General features: G+C 31.4%; 1 protein-coding gene and 1 pseudogene across 1 annotated transcript; both read left to right on the top strand.

The window, feature by feature from the left end:
* Positions 1-598: 598 nt before the first annotated feature.
* Positions 599-10,309, top strand: LOC114712155 (tRNA (adenine(58)-N(1))-methyltransferase catalytic subunit TRMT61A-like). Its single transcript, XM_028896620.1, has 4 exons — positions 599-609; positions 8,460-9,143; positions 9,527-9,771; positions 9,867-10,309. Exons 2-4 carry the CDS (start codon positions 8,695-8,697, stop codon positions 10,106-10,108), a joined length of 936 nt encoding a protein of 311 aa, XP_028752453.1. The 5' UTR covers positions 599-609; positions 8,460-8,694; the 3' UTR covers positions 10,109-10,309.
* A 5,592-nt stretch (positions 10,310-15,901) lies between these two features.
* LOC114712141 (probable LRR receptor-like serine/threonine-protein kinase At1g56140) lies at positions 15,902-27,187 on the top strand (annotated as a pseudogene).
* Positions 27,188-27,305: the final 118 nt, after the last annotated feature.

Genomic DNA, 27,305 nt, shown 5'->3' with positions numbered 1-27,305 from the left:
TTTGGTTTATATTATGTCATTTTATATCTATCGCAGTATTATATATATGTGATTATATAATGTTATTTATACTTGATTATGAATTTTAATTTATTTAATTTATTTCATTACAATATTATTTAATTTCATTTTATTAAATGGCTAGAAGCCATATGTGATTAGATGACCAAAAGTCATATCACTTTTGCAATTGTTCTTTTGTGAAACAACAATATGGATGCTTTTAAATGGAATGACAAGAAAAATCTATAGCACTTTGACGATTTGATAGTGACAAATATCAAAGCCCTGAAAGCTACATGGTGACAAGTATTGAAGCCCTGAAGGCTACATTGTGACAAGTATCAAAGCCCTGAAGGCTAATAGTTCAAACATCAAATGGCATAAAAGAGCTTTATTTGAAAGATTTTTACTATAGTCCTGAAGACTAATATTTGAATAAATTGATTATGTGCTACTGAAAGTAAGGAACATGTCTATGAGAGTGATAAAGAGCATGCCCACATTGTACCGTTGGAATTAATAATTAAAGGGCAATAATATTTGGTTTTAGCTATTAAACCATAATTGAGGAGATATTGATACCTCTATAGTCAAAAACAATTATGAGTAAATATCATAATATGACCAGAAGTCATATAGACAAATATATGTACCAATTTATTGAAAGTAAATGTTAAAATTGGTTATGAAATCAAAAGATCAAGAGATATTATGAAAAGTATGAAAATGTAGTTATAATACCCAAGGTAATGTCTTATAGAGAAATATGTTCAAAGTTAAAAATATAATCATTAGCCCAGGAGGCTATATCCAAAAGGTTATATAATATTATTTTAAATTTCTTGTGATTGATTGGTAGAAATATATTATTATAAGTATTTGATATTAAGATATTGATAAACATTAAGAGTAGTTATTGGTCACTTTGAAATGTTAATTTATTGTGCCAATTTACTTGCATATTTATGAATATGAATTGTGAATATAATTTATTTTTCATATCAATAGAATAGCCAAAAAAAAATGGCCATATTATGATATTGGTACTTTATTGTGCTATTTGTGCGCAAATTAAAGAGATGATATATTGTTTATATTTTGTTTATTTATATGCTATTTGTATGATCTTAGTTTGAATGATTTATTGTGATTTATTGACAATAAATTTTATTGTGAGCATTTGAAATTGTTTTGAATTTAACTAAACAAGAAATCAGTTGAGAAAGAAAAGTTAAGTATTCATACAATGTGTAAGTAATTTTTCAAAAGATATATTTTGAGTATTACAAATTAAATAAATAATATATATTAATGTTAAGAAGTTTTGACAATAAGTTCAATTTTACATTTATTCTCAGAAAGTTTATTTTAAAAGATATTCTATATTTGTGTTCTTTTTAATTATATGAGTTTGTTTATGAGAATAAATTAAGCATGTGCAAATGATAATTATAGTTTAAAAAAATTATGATTATTGGATTAATTCAAACATTATTTAATTCTTTAAATTCATACATTTTGAAAAAGTATAAAAGAAAATTGTATATCTACAATTAAATTAGTTTTTACTGTGACAGTTTTTACTGTGACATTTGAAAAAAAAATCATATATTTATGTTACATTTGAATTGAGAAAATGGAAATTTATTTAACTTTATGAGAAAATTTATAGTTGATATTAATTTCGATTGGTTAGACAAAATCATCTTTGCAGTATGTGTAAATTTTATATATATTATAAGTTAAACTTATGATACTTATAACTATTTATGATAGAGGTTATTAGCCTATTATATGCTAGTTACTGTTTTTTGAAATACATGAATAAGGAAAACATGTTTTTATGATTCACACTTGAGGTGGAGACTGTTGAAATACAAGTGTGAGTTGATGTTAGATAGAGTTTTACTTGAAACTTGTTACAGTAAACCAGAAGTTTACTCACCCAATTAATGTATAGTTGGGGTGGCTTGTCTGATTATCATAAGTAATATATATGATGTAACAAATTATTGATGATTATGTATCGACATTCATTGAAGAACCAGAAGATTCTTCATGAATAGCCAACATATTATATGATCCAAGAATTCATATGCTGCTTATTCTCAATGAGAAATTGATTGCATTGATATCACTAGTTATGATGTAAAATGGATCTCTACATTTCTGGAAATATATCAAATTCAGATATATGGGCACATACCAATAGCATGTAAACCATACAAGTATTTAATAAATTTGATAGATGCATCTATAAGATGGTTACATGTATTATTATTAATTTGCAACCTGAAGTTTGCAAAATTATATGAGTAATCATTACGTTGAGTGCACAAGTTCCAGACTATGAGATCCAGAAAATTTCTATTGAAAAAGATTGTGAATTTATATCCCAAAATTTCAGTGATCAACATGCATTTGTTAGAAAAATAATTGAAAAGTCTACTTAACAGAACGATCTAGTAGAATTATTAGCCTCCATGAATGGCTAGATCAACACTTTTGAGAACAAGATTTTCATCTCAGGGTTGGCTTGTTTAGTTTGATATGTTGCAACATTTATGCAAATCAAGCCAATAAAATTCTCCCAATGAAATTGGCTTTTGGTCAGGAGCCAAATACTTTCTATCTTAAAAGTTTGAATATGCAATGCTTATGTCTATTGATCCACCACAATATACATATAGATGGATATAAAAAAAATTGGAATGAATGTTGGGTAAGAACCTCCTTCTTCTTGTTTGTATCTAAAAGAAACAAAAGGGATGTTTCTAAAAGAAGCAAATGAATTGAGGAGACTCATACTACATGATTAATTGATTGTCATTCGATAAAATTTTTCCAACATGAGGGGGAGAAATTGAGTAGCTGGAAAAGATAACATATAGAATGCATTATTATTATCAAGTATAGATCCTCAGATATATGATAGTATGAACTAGAAGTTCATCAAAGAATGCATCCATGAGATATTACAAAATATGTGCCAGATGCTATTACTGACCTAAATGAGTATTACTAAATCTCATATTCCAGCTGAAAATGCTCCAATTAGTATAAATAAAAGTGAGACATGCCTGAAGCATGAGAGATGAATTGGTTCCAATATAATTATATTGAACAAAAAGGAGCATGAAATTTAAAAGTTATATTAAGGAGGCATGTGCTCTAGAAGAGTACTGAGACATAACTAGTTGAAAAAAAAGCCCCAGAAGAGGTTCAGGTACCTGAAAAGTAATGAAGAGATCTCAATAAATTATGTCACAAGGGGAAAAATGGAACCAAAAAGATAAAATTGTCGACAACGTTTTTGATAACAATATCACGTGATTTTAAAGAAGATCTTATATGAAAATAGAAATTTGGCCAAAAGTAAAAGGAAAAGAGAAAAGATGCAATGGAAATATAATTATTATTTTAACATGTGAAAATTATGGACCTGTAGTCCGAACACATCAAATACAAAGTTATTATGTGACATATGAATATTTTTGTGAAAAAAAAGAATTTCATAAAGGTCTAGTGATTATGATTAGGCATAGTATTTTGTGGTGGATGCAATAATTTTTGCATATATTACTAGTCTAGCAGTATATCAAAAACAAAATATGCGTCTGTTAGATATCGTTATAGCCTATGCATGTGACTCACTAAATAATGAGGTTTACATGAGAATTCTTGAGGGATTTAAAATGCCAGAAGCATTTATATAGAAGAAAATCATCCAATATTTAAAATATTATGTTGAATAAGATAATCTGAGTATACATATCTAGCTTAAAAAAATGTATTCGAAAATAAATAATTTTGTATCTTACTTGACCCATAAATCAAGTTATTGAATGCATCAATGATTGCAAAATGATTGATTTTGTTATGATAATTTTGTCTGCAAAATATATTCAACTAAATAGACTAGAAGTCCCATATATTTATTCTATAATAATATTTACATATATTGTCAATGTTACGTGTTATAATTTTATTGGTAAAAATAAGTTTCTGCAGGTATGCATGTAAATAACGAAATTAAGATTGGATATATAGTTCTATAAAACTATTATATGGTATCATTTTGTTCAAATTAAATTAATCATGCTGATGCAAGATATATTATGGTGCTTTTTTAGAATAACCTTTCTTTGCAGTTTTCTTAGTGCAAGTGAAGAATATATTGATAATTCCACATATCTAGAAGATATGTTAGAGGAATACATTTCAATATAAGCTGATGATGATATACTATGCATAGTTCGACTAAAAAGAAGATATGCTTGAAAAAGCATTGGACGACTTGAGAAACTAGTATATTTTATTATGATAAAATGATATAGAGTTATGCTGTTGACAGGGGGAGCAAAGATCATGATGTTCTCTTTCCCTTAACCAAGGTTTTGTCCCACAGGGTTTTCCTGGTTGAGATTTTTAATGAGGCAGCCTTAATATATATTGTGTACTCTTTTTCCTTCACTAGGTTTTTGTCCCACTGGATTTTTTCTAGTAAGGTTTTAATGAGGCACAATATTTGTTATGAACATCCAAGGGGGAGTGTTATAAATATTGTATATATGTGGATGTCCATAACCCCCAACTCTTAGGATTCTTCATAGGATTCTTGATCTTTGAATGTCTTAAACCCATAACCCCCCAATGAATGACTTTAGAGGAGTTTTTCATATTTATTGTCATTATTCCCTTATTCATTTCTTTGTAACTCTTGGATTAGACTTCTATGGTTGGGGGCCTATAAATAGAAGCCACATACAAGGCATTTGTACCCATATATGTATATGAGAAATACTCCTTGTTTTCTCTCTCAATTCTTGTCTTGCTATTCTCTTTCTACTCTTTAACTCTCTCATTTTTATAACAACCCAACTATTTTGTTTAGATTTTAAAAACATAATAAAAATCTCCTGATGCCTAGAGTGGAAATAAGGAGTCAGCTAATAATGTTGTTAAGATTTGAAACATTTTAATTTTTTTAAAAATAAACTTTATTTTTCAGTGTCCGTGGTCATTATAATTTATTAGCATTTATAATTGCGCTTTGATGTTGAGTAAAAATAGTTTTCTTAAATGTCCATACGTGACTGACTTGCCGTGTGAAACATGCCATTATATATTGCTGAGAGGTTTTGTCAATATAATTATTTTCTGGCCTTCAAGAAAATAAAACAAAAAGAAAAGAAAATTCAAGCCAGGTGCAGGTAGGTGTGTGTATTGAAAGTGGTTTCGTGTAAGATAATTAAAAATGATGATAGAGCAGTGTGAGGGAGAATAAAATAGAATTTGGTCAAAGTCTAAGCAGACTTGGAAATTGGAATACTGATAATTGATGCACATGAAATGGTATGCCTGAGCCATTTCCAGGAAAGTAGAAATCAATACCACGTTCATTCATATACACATGCGCACATCAGTTTCCAGTTTCTTCGTTCAACTTTCCGGGAAATTAATGAATCCATTCAAATATTCAACACTTAGAATTGATTATGTTCCTTCCTCGTTTGTTATTTCCATTGTCCTTTTCGTTCCTATTAGTATTTCTGGTCTTAATTATAAGAGCCAGTTGACTAATTTGAGAAGATTAAGGAAGTAAGTTGAGTTGGTTATTTGTTCTAAATAAGTGTTGTCTTTCCTACAATATTCTTATTAATCAAGTGTATTGACTAGAACTATAATTATTAGAAGGACTATCTTAAAAAAATTAATTAAATATTGGAGACAAAACGGATTGGGGTCTTATATTTAGAACCAAAATAAAAATCAAATAGGATTTTATATTAAGGACCGGAGGTAGTACTATACATCTTGTCCATGCTGCTTTCTATCAACAATAATAAAACCAGGGAGGCTTTACAATATAATGCAAGTTCATCTTTTCACACTGCGACATTGCATTTAAATCATCTCCATCGTTCAATTATTGAATTGCATATGTTGAATTTCAGATCATCCGTTTTTGGATCGAGATATGTAATGAAACTATATATATATATGATTGAATTAAATAATTAATATTATATTGATTAGTATTTAATCTAATGCCAATTAAATTTTTTTTAAAACTAAATTAAAGATCATGTTTGAAATTTTGATGTTGTCGAAATTCAAGATGTTTTATTTGATTAGAATTTTATAAGTGGTTGAAAAATATTCTCAATGTTAATAACTTATCCGTCATCATTTAAAAGAAAAATAAGATAGAGAATATACTATTTCCTATCATGAATGAATACTCCCTCAAATTCATTGGCTCTCTATCTCCCTCCCTCCCTCCCTCTCTCTCCCCCTCCCTCATCGTGTCAGCATTTCTGTTGGTAATTAATTTTCCTACCTAAGTGATTTGCAATTTTTTTTTAGTTGCAAAATACTACCAAGAGTTGTAAGTTAGGGCGGTTGGGGCTTGATATCAACATATCAGAGAGATAGGAAGCCAAATTAAATTTCTAGAATTGTTTTTTGGGTTAAGGTGTAAATTTGTCTAGGAAGGTTTTATTTATGAGTGGTGGCACTGAGAAGTTTTTTTTAGGTGCAAACTTATCTCAAAAGTTTAAAATTTTATCAGTAATGCTTCTTATCCTTAAAAATATTAATGATTAACGTTACTAATTTAACAGTCAATGTTAGTTTTTTAAATGATAGGATGACAATATTATAATGATTTTAAACTTTTAGAATAAATTTGTACACCAAAAAAAGAAAAATTTCAGGTGCCCACCACTCCCAAATGAAAACTTCTAGAGTAAATTTGAATTTTAACACCCCTGTTTTTTTTAAAGCAAACTTCTCAATGTACGACGTGCTGCAATGATGCATGTTGAAACCTTAATAATGAGATCATAACAAAAGTGGGAAAAGGGCCTGAAACGAAATCCGTTTTACAGTTTGAAAAAGAAAACCTATGAATATATAAGCTAGAATGATGATGAAGGAGAAGTGGTGGAATGTTTGACAAATGTTGCAGAAAGCCTTATTGGACACCATGATAGTTTTGTACGAAGCACCCTTGTATACTCGAGACAACCAAAAAGTGAAGAGAGGCAAACTTGGATGATTTGTAGGGCAATCTTTGAAAATTATGGTGTATCTCTTTAATTTGTTGGACAATATCAAAATGCACTTTCTTGTTTTGGTACAAAAATAATGCACTTTCTTTTTGACCCTTCCCTCCATAATTTCCTGGGCAATCTTTGAAATTTGTGGCGTCTCTCAATGTTGGAGAAGTAGAGAAGATCGATCGGAATGCACTGTTTTTTCACACACCGTTCCTTGAAAGTTGAAACTTTCACTTTTTGAATTTGAATATTTGAAATTGAGGTTTTCTCGATATAAGGGAATTAAATGGGTATTTGGCTTTGTTTTGTTTTTTTTAAAAAAAAACAAGTCTTTAATTTTAACTCCTCCTTCGACACCGTTGGATTACAATCATAATGACTAATAACTTTCAATTGAACCTTAATTTGAGAAGCTCAAAATTTTTTTTAATAAAAGGTCTATTATATTATATGAAAAAATAAAGTATAGATATAGATGATCATACATAAGATAACAGCACACACCAGACACCAATTTATGAAAAAGTTCACAAGACAAAACATAATAACCTGAGGCACAATCAAAGCCTCCCATAACTTGAGAGATAAAATCATATAACAATCAGTCTCTAAGAGTAAAACTGTGGCTGCACATCAAGGCGAAAATATTTGTTGTAGTGGGCAATTAAAAAGCTCAATTAAGGAGATTCAAATACTGCTTTTGCATCCCCCCCCCCCCCCAACAAAAAAAAAGGAATAAAAGCCCACCCAGAAATTTTTAACCATATTTGGAATGGAATGATGACGAGGCAGGACAGGATGCTCCATTATGCCTTATATTTCTTTTTTAATGCTGTCACTTATTTGCCTTTTAATTTTGTACTAGTTTTAGTACTGAAATTTGTGGGTATTTTATTATCTGATATTCTCCTCGTCCCATCATGAAATAGTGAAATCTAGTAACAAAAGAAGATATTTCCCCACACGAGAAATACAAAAACAATCAGGGAGTTATTGTTCTTCTAAAAGGTTAAAGGAGACGCGAAGCCCAATTGCTCAAGAATAAACAAAAGCCCAGCTACTTCATGGATTAAAGCTCATTTGTTTGAGATGAGGCCATGGAAGCCCAAACATGTATGAACCCTCTGTTGACTTACAGAGGCCCAAAATAACAAGCCTTTTTATTTTGGGCCAAAGCATCTAATCTAGCCCAGATATTTGTCGAGTTGGGCCGTGAAAATAAAATCGAGGAAAGAGTAACGGTGCGTTTAGGAGATAACCGCAGAAGTCAGAACATGCTTCCTCTTCTTCCTCTGGACTCCGGAGTTTAATGGTGCTAGGGTTTAGAAGTTGGAGTGACCGTTATTATTGTTCCTTGCTTTGCCCTACTTAGACTTTCAAGGGAATGCAGAGCACTCTTTAACTTATTCAAAATAAATTTCTCCTATCAAGGATTTCTTCTATACCCCTCTTCGTTCTGCTTCTTCGTTCTCCGAATCGCTTCGTGCCTTCGTCGGAATTCCACATAACTTTGGAGATTATATTCTACATCACAAATCAGTTATTTCATTGGTTTCCTCTGTTGTTTATTTTCTGACAGCCGATTTATTCTTTTGGGACCTCGCTGAAGAATTTGAAGAATTCTAATATGTTGGCTTGTAATCCTGCTAACAAGCTATCTTTCAATCGATTCATTAGTAATGGCGATTTGGTTATTGTTTATGAGAGGCATGACACCATGAAGCCTGTGACGGTGTCTGAAAATTCTGTCCTCCAGAATCGTTTCGGAGTTTTCAAACATTCCGACTGGATAGGAAAGCCTTTTGGTTCCAAGGTGTTCAGTAACAAGGGTGGTTTTGTATACTTGTTGGCTCCTACTCCAGAGCTATGGACTCTTGTATTAAACCATAGGACTCAGATTCTCTATATTGCTGATATTAGCTTTGTGATCATGTACTTGGAGATTGTTCCTGGTTGCTTGGTTATGGAATCTGGAACTGGAAGTGGATCTTTGACCACTTCTCTTGCCAGGGCCGCTGCTCCTACAGGACATGTCTATACGTTTGATTTCCATGAACAAAGAGCTGCCTCAGCTAGGTAACCAAAAAGATAATATTCAGATTCTTAATTCAGAAATTGCTCTCATTTTATTGGATACTTGGCGTATATGTTCTTATCTTTTACAGGTCCACTTGTTTGCTTTATTACCTTAGCTATGTGGTATGTTTCTTGAAACAAACAATTATATGCCTCTCTGCTAGTTGATCGAGCAACTCTGTTATTTTAACGGCACTCGCTTCTGTGAGAACTCCCAACACGATTTTAAGAAGCATTTGGTGGTTTACCGAGCGAGTCTGTCTGTGAGTGTGGGCGAGACGGAGGGAGAATTTACATTACTATTCATTGTTTTATACGGTTTAGATTGTGATAAATTTACAATTTTGGTTCATTTGTTCACTTGGATCCTGATCTTATTTTAGGGAAGATTTCGAGAGGACAGGTCTAAGCAGCTTGATCAGTGTGAATGTGAGAGACACCCAGGGCGAGGGATTTCCTGGTGAATTCGCTGGTTTAGCTGATGCTGTATTTCTCGATCTACCCCAACCTTGGCTAGCCATTCCTTCAGCTGCAAACGTGTTAAAACAGGATGGAACCCTGTGCTCATTCTCCCCATGTATTGAACAAGTACAACGATCATGCGAAACACTTCAAACCAGCTTCACAGGTACCTTTGTGTTCTTTCTTTCTTTCCTTCTTTTTGTGAGTGTGAGTGTAAAAGAATCTCTTTAACTGGTATGCATTCTTTTGGCACATGCATAGATATAAGGACATTTGAGGTGCTCCTACGCACATATGAAATTCGGGAAGAGAGAATGGATGAGATTGCAGGAGAAGGGAACGTTGCCAATGGTTCTCTTCCCTGCAAGAGAAGGCAATGTTCTGATGGAGGCAATGTGCTTAGCAGTAGCAGTAGTGTTTCTACTGTTATGGCCAGGCCTAATGGTGAAGCAAGAGGTCACACAGGCTATTTGACATTTGCAAGACTCAAATGCCTCTCATGAGGAGTGCACAAGCGGCCATCCAATTTTGTACCAGATATGAAGCCCTGTATCTTTCACCTCCTTTTAATTTTAGCCTCAAGCCCTTAAGTAACAATTGCTTTGTTCAATCTAATGTATTGCTTTTGGGAGAAAGTTCTGATAAATCCTTCTTGCAACCTATTTCCATACTAGTATAATAGCTAAAACTAATGCTTTGTTCAATCTATTGTATTGCGTTTGGGAGAAAGTTCTGATAGGTCATTCTTGCAACCTACTTCCATACTAGTATAATGGCTAAAATTAAGTGAAAAGTAGCTTTCCATATTCCATACTGGTTTAGCTAGTTCGATTCATAATTTGATTTCTTATAATTAGATTGAATTATGCATTAGCGATGTGATATGACTGAGATATTCTTAACTAATATGTTTTTGAGGCTCCGTCTCTCTGAAAAAACTTTGACTTTTTTGGAGCTGTTGGTCCAATTACTGCTCAGGTTTGTTTTGTGTGTTACTGTTTGCGGGAGGCAGACTCTTTAATCTTTTATGGACCAAGATCTATATAATGGAAGTTTATACTTGTGCAAGAGCATTTCATTAACATTAAAGAGACGCTAAGGCTTCGCTGATGTTTTCCCAACGTGATGCATCTAAGAGTTACAAACAAACAAAAACCTTAACACACAGTTAAGTACAAGAAAAATGGAAGGGAGAGAATGAAAGGGATATTGCTCCCTTCCTTTTACCTGGTTAGTAAAATTTTCTAGCAAGCTAACCCTTCGGTCAAATGGGTATTGGATGGTAGAGTATATTTTTGTCCTGTCTTGACTACAATATTCTTATATCTAAAAGAATTTGCAAACCTACCCCCCCCCCCCCCAAAAAAAACCAAAAAATTAAAAGGATAGATGATTAGAAGTGAAATTGAACTTGTAACCTTCAATTTACAATTGATCTTTCATGGTATTAAATTACAAGGCTATTGGCGAATCCTATTTATATGTCTCATCTCATTAGTTCATCTTGCTATTTGCTTCATCAATGTTTGCATATCATCCTCTCCCTCCCATGCTGTATCTATATATTATTGTATATGTATTTTAGTTATTACTGTATTTAAAGTATAGATGTAATTATTACTATTTTCGGTTCTAATTATAAGACTTTATTTATAAATTACAAATGATGTCTTATAATTAGGATTAGAGGTAGTATATTAATCAATAAATTACATGCCTTTTGTTGAAAAACATGACCAATGGCCATCATTCTTCCAGAGAAAACAAAACAAGAGGCTGGAGGTGCGGATGATAAGTTGAAAATTATAATTCAGATCACATGCCAAAGAAAAACAAGATTCATTTCGCAAAGCAATTATGTTTCTTCTTACACCTTAAAATTCTACATAAATATCACTGTTGACGGAGAAATTAACGATTTTTTAACATAAGAATAAATCAAATTGACGTTGACTAAACAAAGATGAAATTTTTTTAGGTTTCTTCCCTCTTTAAAATACCATCTCATCATGTAAATTCATTACATTAGTATAAATTGTTGTTAAAGTCAAATATTTTCAATTTGAACTTTCTTAATTTATAAGAATAGTTTATTCTAACAATACAGTATATTTACAATGTTTTTAGATTATAACATAATATTTATATGCTTTGACCAAAATCCAAAAAGCACTTTAGATATTTGATATTTCATCGTACTTTCAAGAATCCCCAACTATTCCCTCCAACGTTTGACGGAATCAAGAATGCTAAAGCTAGAATCCTTTCACTAACATTCTTTTGATTTTTAAAATAAGAATTCATTTAATTTTTATTTTAATTCTAAATATAAGATCCTAATTCATTTTATCTTTTATATTTATCTAGTTTTTTTATTTAAGTTAGTCCTTGTAATAATAATAGTTCTAGTCACTAATAAGAGTTGGTCTGGTTAGTAACGAGTCAGTTCATAATCCACAAAGTTATGAGTTTGAATCTTGTTGCTAATATGAAGATTTTGTTGGTGGCCCTAGTAAGCATCTTGGACACAACTATCTAAACTTTTATTCACAAAAAAAATAGTTCTAATCAATATATTTGATTAGCAATAATATTTTTTAAAAAATACTTATTTATTACAAATAACTAATATAACTAATTTTTTTAATCTACCTAAATGAATCAACTAGTTCTTATATTAAAAATTAAATATGGTATGTGGCCAAGGGCTTGTAAATCAAGCTAGGAGGCTTTCATAGTCAGTCTTTTCACCCTTCTTGTCAATTAAACTAGTCTTGATAAAAACATTTCTATTTCATTACATGAAAAGACCTCATTAATTCAATTATTTATTTATCATGTTATTATAATTTGTACGATATATTCATGGGAATTGGTTTCCATTTCCCCACATTTTACTAATTTTTTAAGTTAGCTATTTATAACTATAACTTTTTTAAAATTTAATACTGGTTTTCTTAAGTTCTAATCTTAAATATTTTAATATTTAATAGTAAATGATTCTTAAAGATAATTACGACTTTTAAAATCATGTGTTATATATATGAATTCTCGAACATAATTTTGTCTTTAATTAAAACACAAAGGGAGAGTGAATATCCCCCATGTTTAAAAGTCATGTTGGTAGAATTTCAATCTTTTCACACTCCTTGGCAATTAAATCTTGATAAAGACATTTCTATTTCATTACACGAAAAAAATGAAAAGATATTTTTAATTTAAGAAATAGTTGGAAAAAAAATAAATTGATCATTGAAACCCTAAAACAACAACTTTTAAACAAGACCAGAAATATAAAATAATACTGCCTCAAGTCTTATATATAGGATTTTTTTTTTTCGGAGATAACATTCTAATTAAACTAAGTAGGGCTAAAATTTTTAACGCCAATTTTTAATTTTTGTTCCCATTAATTATTGGTCAGTCTCACTGCATTAACTAACTATTTTATTTCTTTTCTCTCTTGGGCTCCCCCCTCCATAAAAAACCCATTTTTGAAAAATAAATTATATTTTTACATGTATACTACCTTTAAAATTGATTGTAATATTTGTATCTTATAATAAAAATTGCAGGGATTAGAATTGAAATGGAGAGATAAATTTCATAATGTTTAAATTACTATTCAAATTTGTAAAAAAAAATGTTAAAAGATAATCATTGAATTAAAAAATATATTACATTCTTTTAAAATTTGATCGTAGCTATCCTGAACTTTGACAGTATTTTTAAATTCCTCCAACATAATTCAATGTGTAGGGGGCTGAGTATTCTAAAGTGCTTGGAAATCAAGTTAGCAGGATGTTTATTTGTCAATCCATCATCCATCCAGTGATAATGCTTGTTAACTATTCTAATCTTGGCTTGCTTTTTGACCCAAAGACCTTAGGGATCAAAAACCCAAAATTAAAGCTACAAAATTGACAAAAGTCTTCCATTGAAAATATTACTAGTGAGAAGAACATAAATTAAAGTCTGATTACAAAATTTACAAAGTACTAATGCCTTTTATGTACAAAAATTTATCAGATCCTTGTAATTAGACTATGATGTACCTACTTTGCAATTACCAATTAGTTATGTCCACCAGATTAGCAGAGCCATAGCTCTCAAAACAGTTCATATATTAATTCCATAATAAATGATTGAATCGCTAGATTAATTTATTTTTAATGTTATGTATAGACTGTATTTATTTTGGTATATTAATTTTTTTTAAATAGTAAATGTTCATTCACTCTTATAAACATATATTTTAATTATTAAAAGATGAAAGTAAAAAAGGGCTTGGTCTATTCAATTATAATTTATAAACATATATATATATATATATATTATGGAATTAGTATCTCAGAAGAACTCTACCGTAGTTTTATCTTGTTTAGTGTCTACCTTTTCTTTCCTTTGTTTTTTCAGGAAGATGAGATTAATTTCACAATTATAATTATTTTTAAAGTAAAAAATACACACTGTTCTCATATGACTTTTCTTACACTTATTTTATCTGAGATAAAAAAAACCCCAAAATTGAAAATAAAGAAGAAAATAATAGAAAAGATTCAGCCTGTACGGCTGTGGAAGCTATGCTTTGAAACTATGATGAAGGTTAGTTTGGCGGGCTTGTAAATTTTTGAAGACGAATACTAAATTATCAAGGAAACAACTCACGTACGTACGTGCGTGTGTACGCTTGTCTACACACACACACAGGGAGGGTGAAATATTGAAACTGTTTTTATTAATTTGTAGTTTATCCTGATTCTTGTTTATTAAGCAATGACTACGTAAACATCACGTATGCATAATGCATGAATAGGACATTGGACTATGATATATATGTACACACTATCTTCTATTTTTAATATAAGAGTTAATTTAATATTTAATTTGATCCTAAATATAAGATCATAATCTATTTTGTTTGTCATATTTATCTATTTTTTAAGGTAGTCTTTTTAGTAGTTGCGTATCTTATATGCTTTATTAAATGATAATTCTAGCTAATATATATAATTAACAAGGATATTTTAGCGAAGACAACAACTATTTATTATAAATAATTAACTTGACTAATTTTTTTAATTTATTTTGATTAGTCAACTAAATTTAAAGTTATCATTGAGAAAGTCAAAACAAAAGCCATTTCAATTGTCGAACTTTTAAATTTTTATTTGAGAGTCTCAACTTTGGGCAGGCAGATGACGATCTCTGGACCGAAACCTCTCATTGACTTTTAATTTCTGGATGCTGACCCCACAAAGGAGATAATAATAAGATTTTAAAGTGTAGCGACTGAAGTGAATTAAATGATTAATTTTCCATTTTGTCTTTTCTTAAATATAATCGCCTTCAAATTTAAAACATGTAGCATCGCTTTTTTCTTCTGGCTCAATACATCATTCACATTTGAAAATTGTCAAAACAATTATTAAAAAACTCGTCAAGCATTTATTGAGCTATGTCCCTTTCACTTCTCATCATATATCATCAAAAAGTTATATTCCTTTTAATTTCAATTTATACAAAACCGGATGCGTGGAGAGAAATTTTATTTACTATAGTTTTAAATTTTAAATAGATGTCAATATTTAATTATTTTTGCCAAAGATAAGGAAATAAAAAGTATGTCCAAATTTTTGAAAATAATTAGAATTTGAAAAATAGGAGGCGTATGCCTGATTATTTGAGAAGTCACTTTAAGTGGCTTCAAAAAACAATCAGATGCTGTAAATGAAAAATATAAAATTACCGACATAAGAAAGATGTAATAAAATTTAAAAATAATAAAATAATAATCACCTTTTTTAATTGTAATCAAATACAAAATTTCTGCGAAATATGTATAGCTGCGACTTCTCATAAACTCTTTGAACCATCTAATTAAATACTAGCTCTAGTCTTAATTATAATAGTTAGTTGACTAATTTAAGGATATTAAGAAACTAAGTTAAGTTGGTTATTTGTAATAAGTATGTGTTGTTTTTCTTAAAATATCCTTACTAATAAATTATATTGGCTAGAACTAACATTATTAGAAGGATTAACTTGAAAAAAATACATAAATATAAGAAACAAAGTGAATTGGGGTGTTATATTTAAGAGCAAAATAAAAATCAAATGAAATCAACCAACCCAATATCATATAATAAATGTATCTTACATGATGTAGCGTTTTGTACTTTTATACATCCATGTATGGCTCTGCACACTGCAAAATCCTCAACCACACACACACACACACACATTTTTAGTTAATTTCTTCTGCTTCACTATCACCGATTTCCCTTCGGCTTCATATGGCTTCTTCTTCTTCTTGGCCAGTGATGGCCTTTGCAATTGCTTCTGCCGTTTGTGTGTTCTGCTTCGTTGCTGTATTATCACAAGATCAAAACCTTACCACCGATCCTTTGGAAGGTACTATATATATTTATGCCTCTCTCTCTCTCACATATCTGTGGATCTGATATCCCCACAAAGTGAGTATTCATTGATATAGGAATAACTGTTAGAGATAGATGCTGATGAAGGATGCTGCAGATTGCCGCTGAACTTTTTCAGTTAAGGAAAAAAAAAAAAATCAAGTAATATGTTTTTGTCTAACAATACCCAGAATGATTTTTTTTATTTGTCAGAAAAATTTGATTTTTAAAAAGGATTTTTTCCTCTATTATGTTACTTGTTTGCATGATCAGATGATTTAAATTACTATAATTTTTCTTAAAAAATTTCATATAAGTACTTTTATTTTTATTTTTTTTTGGGAAAAATATTAAACTGTAAGAATTTGCATAACTCTCAACAAACCTTTCCAACGATATGATAATATCTAGGCCTTCTCATCATCAATGAAAAGTCTAATCATTAACAATTAATGGTGTGGATTTGAACACCCTCGTCCAAGTGATGCATGAGCATGAGTAGTGTGCCAATTGTAAGATCAGTTTTATCTATCTTATACTACTATGTACAGATAGAAGCAGATCATTGATATATAGTATCGATTGTATTATTTTTATTATTTCATGATAATTATGTTTTTTATCCCATAAGCACATAACTAAAAATCATTAATATTTATAGTTGAAGTTAATTAGCACTAAATTAAAACGGTAGATTCTCTTTACCTTTTCATCACTGTGCTCTTTGGAGCTCGGAAGAATGCGAAACTTAATAGGAAATTTTTGTGTGGCATATTCAAAATTGGAACATTCTATTATTATTATTATTATTATTATTATTATTATTATAATATATGCAGCGAGAAGTGTGAATAGAATATTTGAGAAATGGGGCATATCGGCATTAGCAAATGTGTGGAATATCAGCGGTGAGCTGTGCAGCGGAAGAGCCGTCGACAGCACCACCACCATTGACTCCTTAAATCCATTCATCAAATGCGACTGCTCCGGCGGCACCACCTGCCACATTACTGCACTGTAAACTCTCTACCTTCATTGTTTTCTTTATTACTCCCCCTTTCGTACTCTTAATATAAAAAGCTAGTTGGAAATTGTATTTGGTTCTGGATATTAAATCTTAATTTATTGTCTTCTCAATTTATAATTTATTCTCTATAATATCCTTATCGATTATACATATTAAAAGGGCTTCGATCCATGAGTATTCAGGATTAAAAGAATAGAATTCAACTCATATTTGTTACAAATAACTAACTTAACAAACTTTTTAAATCTGGTTTTTATATTAACGATCTAATGAAGTTTTTGTCTCAGTTAAAGGTAGTATTCACAAAGCAATGATGGGTATTCAGAATATTGTTTCCGGCTCGGCAATATTGCTTTGAAAAAGTGTTAAGAAATGAGTAATATCATTATTTAACTTTTTTTTAAAAAACTAATGGTCCAAACAGAGAGATATTACTCTTTTTTTTTTTTTTTAACATTTTCAAGTTAAAAGAACTTCTAAATACTAGCGGATACTTTACTTCCAAGTTTAATCTCTGTTTTAACTTTTTTAACTTGATTTATTGATAAAGAGCTTGGTTCTTTCATTTTTTTTGGCATCAGGAGGGTTTATGCATTGGATGTTGTTGGGGAAATCCCAGAAGAGCTATGGACTCTGACTCACCTCACCAATTTGTATGCTATGCTTGTTTACTACTCAATTTTCCAAGCTGGGTTTTTCCTCAAAAAAAAAATCCTAGAAAAGGGTTTTGATTCTTCTTTTTGTTTTTTTTTAAATCAATGGATTAATTTTCCTGTATTAATTTCTTAGAATGCTAAAGTTTCCTCCATTAAATTGCACGCAGGGACATCCGGCAGAATTACTTGACGGGTTCTCTACCTCCAGCCATTGGAAATCTAACTAGTATGCAGTACATGTAAGGCCTATTAGTTAATATAAATGCTTCTTGTAATGATCAATTCGAACAAATTTATGTTGTTCAGTTGTTTTGAATAGTTTATACTCATATGTTACTAATAATTCCCCTGGCTTCTCTCATGTACTATTATAGCTCCTATATATTATAATAATATATAAATAAACAATTTGTGTTTGTATAAAAATCTAATGCATATTTTCTATTTTTATTTCCAATAAATTATATTTTTTTCATCTCTTTTCTCTATTAACTATTTATCATCTCTTTTTCCACTTATTGTCTCTTTCAATCATCATCTTCATGAATAAAGGCGTATTTGAAAAAATCACATCTCTTGCACATCTATTGGTTTTGATTTATGTAGTTACTTTGTTACTTATATATAGGATTGGAGAGAGTATTTAAAAAAACAATAATTTAAATTTAAATGGGAAAAAAAATCAAACCACTCATATTGATATAATGATATGCATTTATTTGACTCATTTCTGTTTCTCAAATAGGGAGAATTCTGAACTTGCTTGTTATACTTGAATGAACAGACTCAGGAACTCTCACTTTAATATCATTTAGGTCTTTTGGCATCAATTCTTTATCAGGGGAGATTCCAAAGGAATTGGGAAATCTTACCGAGTTAATATCATTGTACGTATTCCGCTTTCCCTTGCATGCAGCTATTTCCTCCCCCCCGTATATTTTTTTTTGTTACAAGCAATTTAAATGTCAGCTTTTTTTCCCCAACAGATTCTCATTGTGTCATATTGCTCTGATCTAATCTTGTTTTCTTCTTTGCTTTTCCTTTCAATTGGGTTTTGTTAACATTTGGAATTGATAGAGAAGAATATTAATCATTAATTATGCAGCTTAATTTAACAGCCATTCTCTTCTCAAAGATTTATGATTTTTGTGAAAAATATATCCTACTAATACTGTTCAGGAGCCAATTAATTATTGCTAACTATCCAGGAGTCTTGCATCAAACAGCTTCTCAGGTTCTATTCCTTCCGAGCTAGGGAATCTGGTGAAATTGGAACAACTGTAAGTTCCACTGCAGTATGTGCATCTCCTTTTTAGTTATAACCAAATTGCATAAGCCCCTCAATGAGCATAAAGGAATAAGTTGTTTCATATCCATGAATTTTAATCCTTTATTTGACTATCAACAGCTAATTACCCCAGTGACAACATCACCTGCTATTCACAACTATCTTGTTTAAATAGTGTAGTGATGCTTCTTATTTGCCTAAAAGTTACAATTCTTGAGTTGGTACCAGATTATGTCAACCATTAAGTCCTTTTATTTATAAATGCATTATATTACCCATTTTTCAATTTTTTGTTAGATTAGGAGATGTTATAAATTTCTTTATAAAGAAAAGATGATATCAATTTAAATTGAACATTTTTTTGCAGCTTTTTAATTAGTTCGGGACTTAGTGGTCAGATTCCTCCTACATTTGCTAATCTCAAAAATCTACAGACATTGTAAGAGATCACATTTTTGCTTTCTTTTATCTTTCCTTTTCTTTCTTGGATATCATGAATCATGGTGATGAAAAAATGTTTCCTGTTTGTCCAGCTGGGCTTCAGATATGGAACTCACTGGCAACATACCTGACTTCATAGGAAGTTGGTCTAAGCTCAGAGGCTTGTAAGACTACATCATCAGTTTGCTTTTGTTTCAAAATAATTAAGAAGTTGAATTTTTTATGCATTGTGAAGCAACATTTTCGTCAAGCATTGAGTATGTATTACTAACCTGCAAGTTTACTAGCTTTAAGGTTTCAATCAAAAGTTTCAGAGTTTCAGGGGATTTACAAAGGAGTTGGAAGCTCTTCTAAGCTAACAAGTTTTTAGTATTAAAATATGGCTTTGGGGTGACTACTTGTGTAATTGTATTGTTTTCCTTTTTATCATGGAATTCTATGAAAGTACTTGAAATAGTTGATGCATTCTATTCTAGAATTTTGCACTCACTAAATTCAGTTACTGTATATTTTAATAGGAGGCTTCAGGGTAATTCCTTTAAAGGACCAATACCATCATCATTGGGAAATCTGACTTCTCTTACAGAGTTGTGAGTGCCATCACTATTTTCTTATATTCCTTCTGTGGATTAACAAGAGCTAATTATATGATACTCAAATGTAGGAGAATAAGTGAAATATCTAATGGGAGCTCCTCACTGTCATTTATAAGGAATCTGAAGTCTTTGAATATCTTGTAAGTTTCAAGGCAATGGCTCCCCCAGTAATCTAGAATCTGTCTCCTATATTTTTTCCCTTCTAGAATGTATCATAACAATTTGGTTACAAATCTTGCAGAGTATTGAGAAATAACAATATTTCTGATTCAATTCCATCATACATTAGTGAATTTCAGAATTTGACACAGCTGTGAGTATCACTCGTTTTTGTGGCTCTATAGATATGTATAAACTATCCATAAACTTAAATCTCTATTGGAGATACAGGCTGGTTACTACTAGCCATTATTGTTGCTGTCTTGATCTACTTATTTCTGTAATTGCTCATTTTATGAAATTTAGCATCTGGTCTGTAGCCATCGTCCCTATTAATGGCTTATAGCATTTGTGAATTATGTACTCAAAATTGCAGAAGCATAGCTACTGTTTTTCTTTAATTTGTTAGCTAGAAAACAATATAATCAGAGGATATTCAACTAAGGACAACCCTCAATTTTTAGTGCAAATTCTGTCAAAATGAAATGTTCATCAAGTTGAGTGATTTAGGATTAGAACTTGAAATCTTTGCTACAAGCTTAGGGTAAACTTGCTAGTTCACCAGTGTTCTTCACTAATTTAGATGGTGGTACATGGTTTTAGGCAGCTATCCATCTTATGCTTCATACAGTTGTCATTATAATATCCACTACTACTACAAGTCTACAACTGATAATCAATGGTCTTGAATTGTATTTGTGTTTCAACCTAGATAATTATATTATGCATGTTGGTTCTTTCAGGGATTTGAGCTTCAACAATATCATGGGACAGATTCTAGGATCACTTTTCAATCTGCATTCACTAGCTTACTTGTAATATATATGCCATGCCTAAGTAATTAAATTAGAGATTTCTTCTCATGCTTTCATGATTGGATTACATTACATTTGCTTCTTCTCCAAATTCAGATTTCTTGGAAACAACAAACTTAATGGCACTATCCCTCCACAGATAAGCTTGTCTCTTCTCAATATGTTAGTATGCTTGACATTTGAATTCTCCAGCATCATAGTGCAAAAAAGATCAGAGCATAATATGTCATTCACAATGTACTTACTTAACTAACTTGCATGAATGCTTACAGAGACTTGTCCTATAACAGTCTATCAGGGGGCCTTCCTTTTTGGGCGAACCAACCAAATTTACAAGTGTAAGTTGTTTGGTACCACCATGATCATTTCCTTCCCAACCCCACCCTTTTTTCATCACTTATTTTCCATTTTCTATTGGTTTCAAAATTTTCCTGCTCTACTATAATTGGAAAGGCTCCCCCACACAAGCCAAGGCGGGGGGCTAGAATTACAAAGCTTGATAACATATAATCTCTTCGGTATCTACACTTACTAATTTTATGGCCATAGTATTCTCTCTTAGTGATTTTTTATGATACAATAAAAATCAGTCATGTCTTTTTATCATTGCTAAAGCAAATTAAAGTTGAGTTCATGCTTTCATGAAAAATTCTATAATATCTTTAGTAAGGTTAAGCTCTCATATATTTTCAAGGTTTGTTTGCTCAACGCACGTATGTATGTATGTCTAGTGAAACTGACATAGTGATTTTTATGGGGTATGGTATGCAGTAATTTGGTTGCAAACAACTTGGCAATAAATTACTCAGATAGCAGGTGATCATTATACTTTTTATTTAATGATGACAATGATGATATATATATATCTACAAATATATATATAGTAGGTGATCGTTATGCTTTTTATTTAATGATGGCAGTGACAATATATATCCACACACACATGTCCTGTTTGCTGAAGGGTCTTTCAAGTAAGGGGGTATGATAAATTAAAAAAAAAATCCTGGGTATCTCCATAAGGCTTCATATCAAAATAGGTAATTTTAGAGGTTTATCATATATTTTCAGGTTTGGTGGTGAGTAAAAGCATCAGGAATCAAATATTCTTTATGACTCCCAATTTCTTATGCTACTTGGGAAGTTCATAAATTCACTTGTGGTACCACCACTGTCTTTTTACTTGGGGATTATTGTGTATAGAAAATGAGGGGGAAAAAGAAAATGAAAGGGAAAGAGAACGAAATAGGGATCTTATAGATAGAAATGATTCTCGAGCCTCTACTTAAGATGTAATAGTAAAATATGGACATTTCACATTGTTAAGTGATAATAACAAGGATATAATATAGGAAAAATTACAAAAAAAGACTGCTGGATTTGAAAAATTACACACAAGGACCCATTTACAAAAATTGTTAAAATCCATACTATTATTGTGAAAACACATGCTAATGTTGTAACTGGTCCCTATTTGCAATTTTTCTATTTTGACGGTCTTTTTCTTATGATTTTTCCTATAATAAACACTATAAAAAGGCATTACTTTCACATTTAACATTTCCTAATCATCCAAACAGGGCTTAGAGAGTTCTTTTTCATTAAACAAACTTAAAATCAATTCCTTAACTTGATCATAGTTAAATAACAACTAGCCATAGATAATTGGAGATTACATGCAATTTTCTTGTTTGATATAGACTCTTTTCTCTTGCAGTGGCCTTCCCTCTGGGCTTGAATGTTTGCAGCGTAATTTTCCCTGTTTTCGCGGTCCAGGAAGATGTAAGTAACTCTAAGGATTGGTTTGCCATGGTAGGAATTAAAGTTGTAGAGGAAGAGCATTTTCACACAACACCATCTGTGAATCTTTGACTTTGTTTGGTCGTTTCTTCTCATATTTTTCTCAACATTCATTTTCCTTTATCATTTTGTGGAAAACTAAAGCTCTAGAGATGCACAGTTTTCCTATTATGTCACTCAGGAATTAAATTAACTAATTTCTTTTTTTTTTAACTGATCGGAATAGCCATTTTAAATGTTTCAATGCAGATTATGACTTTGCTATCAAGTGTGCTGGTCCTCAAATTACAACATTAGATGGAACTAAATTTGAAAGTGAGAAGGAGACACTTGGTGCTGCTACTTATTTTGTCACTGATACAAGAAGATGGGCAGTTAGCAATGTTGGGTTATTTACTGGTTCACACAATCCTCTATACAACAGATCTGTACTTAGTCAGTTCACTAATACTTTAGACCCAGAGCTCTTCCAGACTGCTAGGATCTCTCCTTCTTCATTAAGATATTATGGCCTGGGCCTCGAAAATGGGGATTACAACATCTCCATCTACTTTGCAGAAATGTCTATTCTAGATACTACTACGTGGAAAAGTTTAGGAAGACGATTTTTTGATATTTATATCCAGGTATATATAATGTTATTTAAAGGCATTATTAGATTATAATCTATCTATAGGTTAGGTCAAGCAGAAGATTAGTATGTGTAGGAAAGGTCCTGCCCAGAAATCATCAATTAAATACACATAATTGGGTAGATTTTGTTTTGCCTTGAAATTCTGGTATATGCAACAATGCAACATCGTGTAAAGAAATACATGTTTTTGAATAACATTCGGAGGAGGTTGAGGAAACCTACAATAAGAAGATTAGAAATCCAATGCTATTCCTTTTGTCTGTTGACATCTATGATGTTCATTCAAAAAATTACAAAAGTGACATTTCATCTAAAATTTGCATTAAGTAATACATCGTAAATATAATGAACAAAATGCGTGAGTAGTATCAAGGGGTTTTAGATAACATTTTATGTTTTTTCAATCAAAATTGTACTAAGTGTGATGCATGACGTTTCCTTTCCAAAGCCATTGCATACTTGAATTATTGCAGCACATTACTTGAATTATTGAGCACATTCTAATCCTATACTTTTGGCTTACTAATTAATGCATTGCATCTTTTAATTCTAGAGGAATATTGCTAAACTTTTTATAGGAAGATATACGAATATTTGACATTCAAACTTTTTGTCATGATTCCTGTTTGAAATGTCCACTCTTTCTTATTCCCCTTTGTTTTTGCCTCCATTTGCTTCTTTCTCATTTTTCTCATTTGATTCCAGGGGAATCATGTTTGGAAGGATTTTAACATAAAAAAGGAAGCTGGGGGGGCCTCTTTTAGAGCTGTCCGAAAGGATTTTCGTGCTCGTGTGTTAGAAAACTATCTAGAGATCCATCTCTTTTGGGCTGGAAAAGGGACGTGCTGTATACCAGACCAAGGTACTTATGGCCCTATGATTTCAGCTATCAGAGCTAGCCCAGGTAAAAATTTACTATAGTCAGTAGTCCAGGAGTTTAGTTACTAACTTTCTAAGACAAAAGTTTTTGATGTGTGACTATGATTTGGTTTGCTTGTGTGTTGTACAGATTTCATTCCCACGGTCAGCAATAGACCTCCAACCAATAAAAAGGACAGAACTGGTTTGATTGTGGGAATTGTTGTTGGTATTGGAGTAGTAAGCTTTCTGTCTTTTCTCGTGGTTTTCTATATCATTCAGAGAAGAAAGTATCATGGAGATGGCAATGAAGGTATAAAAAGAAAAAGGGAAAAAAACACTTTTGTTTACACACACATAACTCGTTAAACTGTAACTGTTCATATTCAAAGTAACAGATTACACTCTATTGGTTTTTTTTTCAACCCATAACCTTTTTCATGCTTAATTTGCAGAGCTTTTAGGTATTGATACGAAGCCATACACTTTCAGCTATTCTGAGTTAAAGAATGCTACAGATGACTTCAATCTTGGCAACAAGTTAGGCGAGGGAGGTTTTGGTACTGTTTATAAGGTGAATATTCTGTAAAACGATTTGGAATGACAACTACATCGCATGCTACTGTCTCATCATTATCAACATTACTGATGAGACTTGTGACAGATGTATAAATAAAAAAGTTTAAGGCTCTACTTAGTTGAAGAATAAAGTCTTTACTTAGAGAAGTCCTAAAACCAAAGCCATAGAATTTATTTAAGAGAATAATCATTTTCCCTTTTGAATTCCAGGGAACACTCAATGATGGAAGAATAACTGCCGTGAAACAATTATCTATAGGATCTCATCAAGGAAAAAGCCAGTTCATAGCTGAGATCGCTACTATATCTGCTGTGCAACATCGTAATCTTGTTAAATTATATGGATGTTGCATTGAAGGAAATAAAAGACTTCTTGTTTATGAGTATCTAGAAAATAAGAGTCTTGATCAAGCATTATTTGGTATGATCATTCTCTACTTACTACATGATTTTGGAAGCCTGTATATATAGCAAAGGTTTTTGGCCTTTGCTTTTATTCATGTCAATTAAACTCAGCATGTATGTCACCTGCATGCTGCAGAAAATTGTTTAACTCTCAACTGGCCCACACGCTATGATATCTGCATGGGCATAGCAAGAGGTTTGGCTTATCTTCATGAAGAGTCTCGGCTCCGCATTGTGCATCGCGATGTAAAGGCTAGTAATATCTTGCTTGATCACGAGCTTGTCCCTAAAATATCTGATTTTGGTTTGGCCAAATTATACGACGATAAAAAGACGCATATAAGCACTCGTGTAGCTGGGACAATGTAACTCCATGACTTAATTTCCATGTTCTTTTATGCTATACAATTTTACATATGTTTTATTTGTTTATGCTAATACTTTCATATTTTTATTTTGATAAACTATAAACTATTATTAGTGGATATCTTGCTCCGGAGTATGCCATGCGTGGGCACCTTACAGAGAAAGCAGATTTGTTTTCCTTTGGTGTTTTGGCCCTTGAGATAGTTAGTGGAAGGCCGAATTCTGATTCAAACTTGGAAGGGGAGAAGATCTATCTACTAGAATGGGTATGTGCTACCTCTTTGCTTCCTAAGAGTAAGATGCATTTGGTTTATAAATTTTTTTTTATTTCCACTCCCTATTTCAACCTGCAAGTATTCTTTACATAAAAAATATGTTGTTCTGTTTAGTTAAAAAATTGACTGTAAATTGACATAAGTGACCGTAAAAAAGCTTTCAGCAAGTTTTTTTTTTGCTTTCTAACAATAAAAACCTTTGGCAGAAATGACCGTAACACTTGCTTACAAATGGCACCAGTCATTTAGCAAAAATGCTGAAAATCTCTTAAAAAAAAAAAGAATTTTCCCCTCTATTGATGAGTGTTATAGCGTTGGGTATACTAACGGAGAATGAAAGGTTTGTCCTGGGCATGGGAAAGCCTAGAATTTAGTTATTTTATCTTATTGTATTTAGTTTTAAGTTAGTTTGAATATTATCATCTTATAGAAGCATATATTTTAGGTTTAACTTACTTAGATTATTATGATGTTAATGATTATAAATAGCACAAGAGTTTTGTAGTTTATTAGATTTTCCATGTTTTGAAGAAACCATTGAATATATTCAGGTTGTGAATATCTCATTTTATCTGAAGAGTTATGATGTGTCATCATTCTTAATTATGATTTCTCTGCTTCATCCAATATTTCTGAACTAATTTTAATGATGTTTGAGTCGACAGGCTTGGCAGCTGCATGAAAATAACTGTATAGTTGAACTGGTAGATCCTAAACTATCATCAGATTTCAATGAGGAAGAAGTTAAAAGAGTTGTAGGGATATCTCTTCTGTGCACTCAAACTTCACCACTAGCACGACCCGCAATGTCCCGAGTTGTGGCAATGCTTTCTGGGGATATGGAAGTGAGCACTGTAAGTTCAAGGCCTGGTTACTTGGCGGACTGGAAATTTGATGATGAGTATAGCTTCATGACTGGCTTGGCCACAAAGGGATCAGAGACGAGTCAGTATAACTCATCCACAACTATGACCATTGTCACTGCTTCAACTGCAAACTGATCACCTATACATGCTTCTAAACCCATGCTTCGTCACATTCTTAGTGAAGATAGATAAGAACTATGGTATTTCTTGGTAGCCCATGTAGATGGTATACACAAGGGAACAATATTATCCTTTCTGATATTTTGATTTCAAAATCTGTATCTTTTTTTTTTAAAATTTAACACAATTAAACACATGCAAATATACAAACATGTCAATGTTGGCTTGAACCTGAGTCCTCGTCCAAGCATGGTAGGTGGGTAGTGGCGTTGACATTATGATAACTGGCAGTTAGATATGTGCTGTTTGTGTTAGAACCTCTATATTATTATTTATAATTACTTATATATGACCTCTTTTAATACCTCTCATGAGGAGTGCATATGGACGTGTCCATCC

Source organism: Neltuma alba, unplaced genomic scaffold (assembly GCF_004799145.2).
Source record: "Neltuma alba isolate B1F8T4 unplaced genomic scaffold, ASM479914v2 tig00011337_pilon, whole genome shotgun sequence".
NCBI lineage: Eukaryota > Viridiplantae > Streptophyta > Magnoliopsida > Fabales > Fabaceae > Neltuma > Neltuma alba.
Note: the sequence above shows the minus strand (reverse complement) of the source record. Positions and strands in the feature narration are given on the sequence as shown.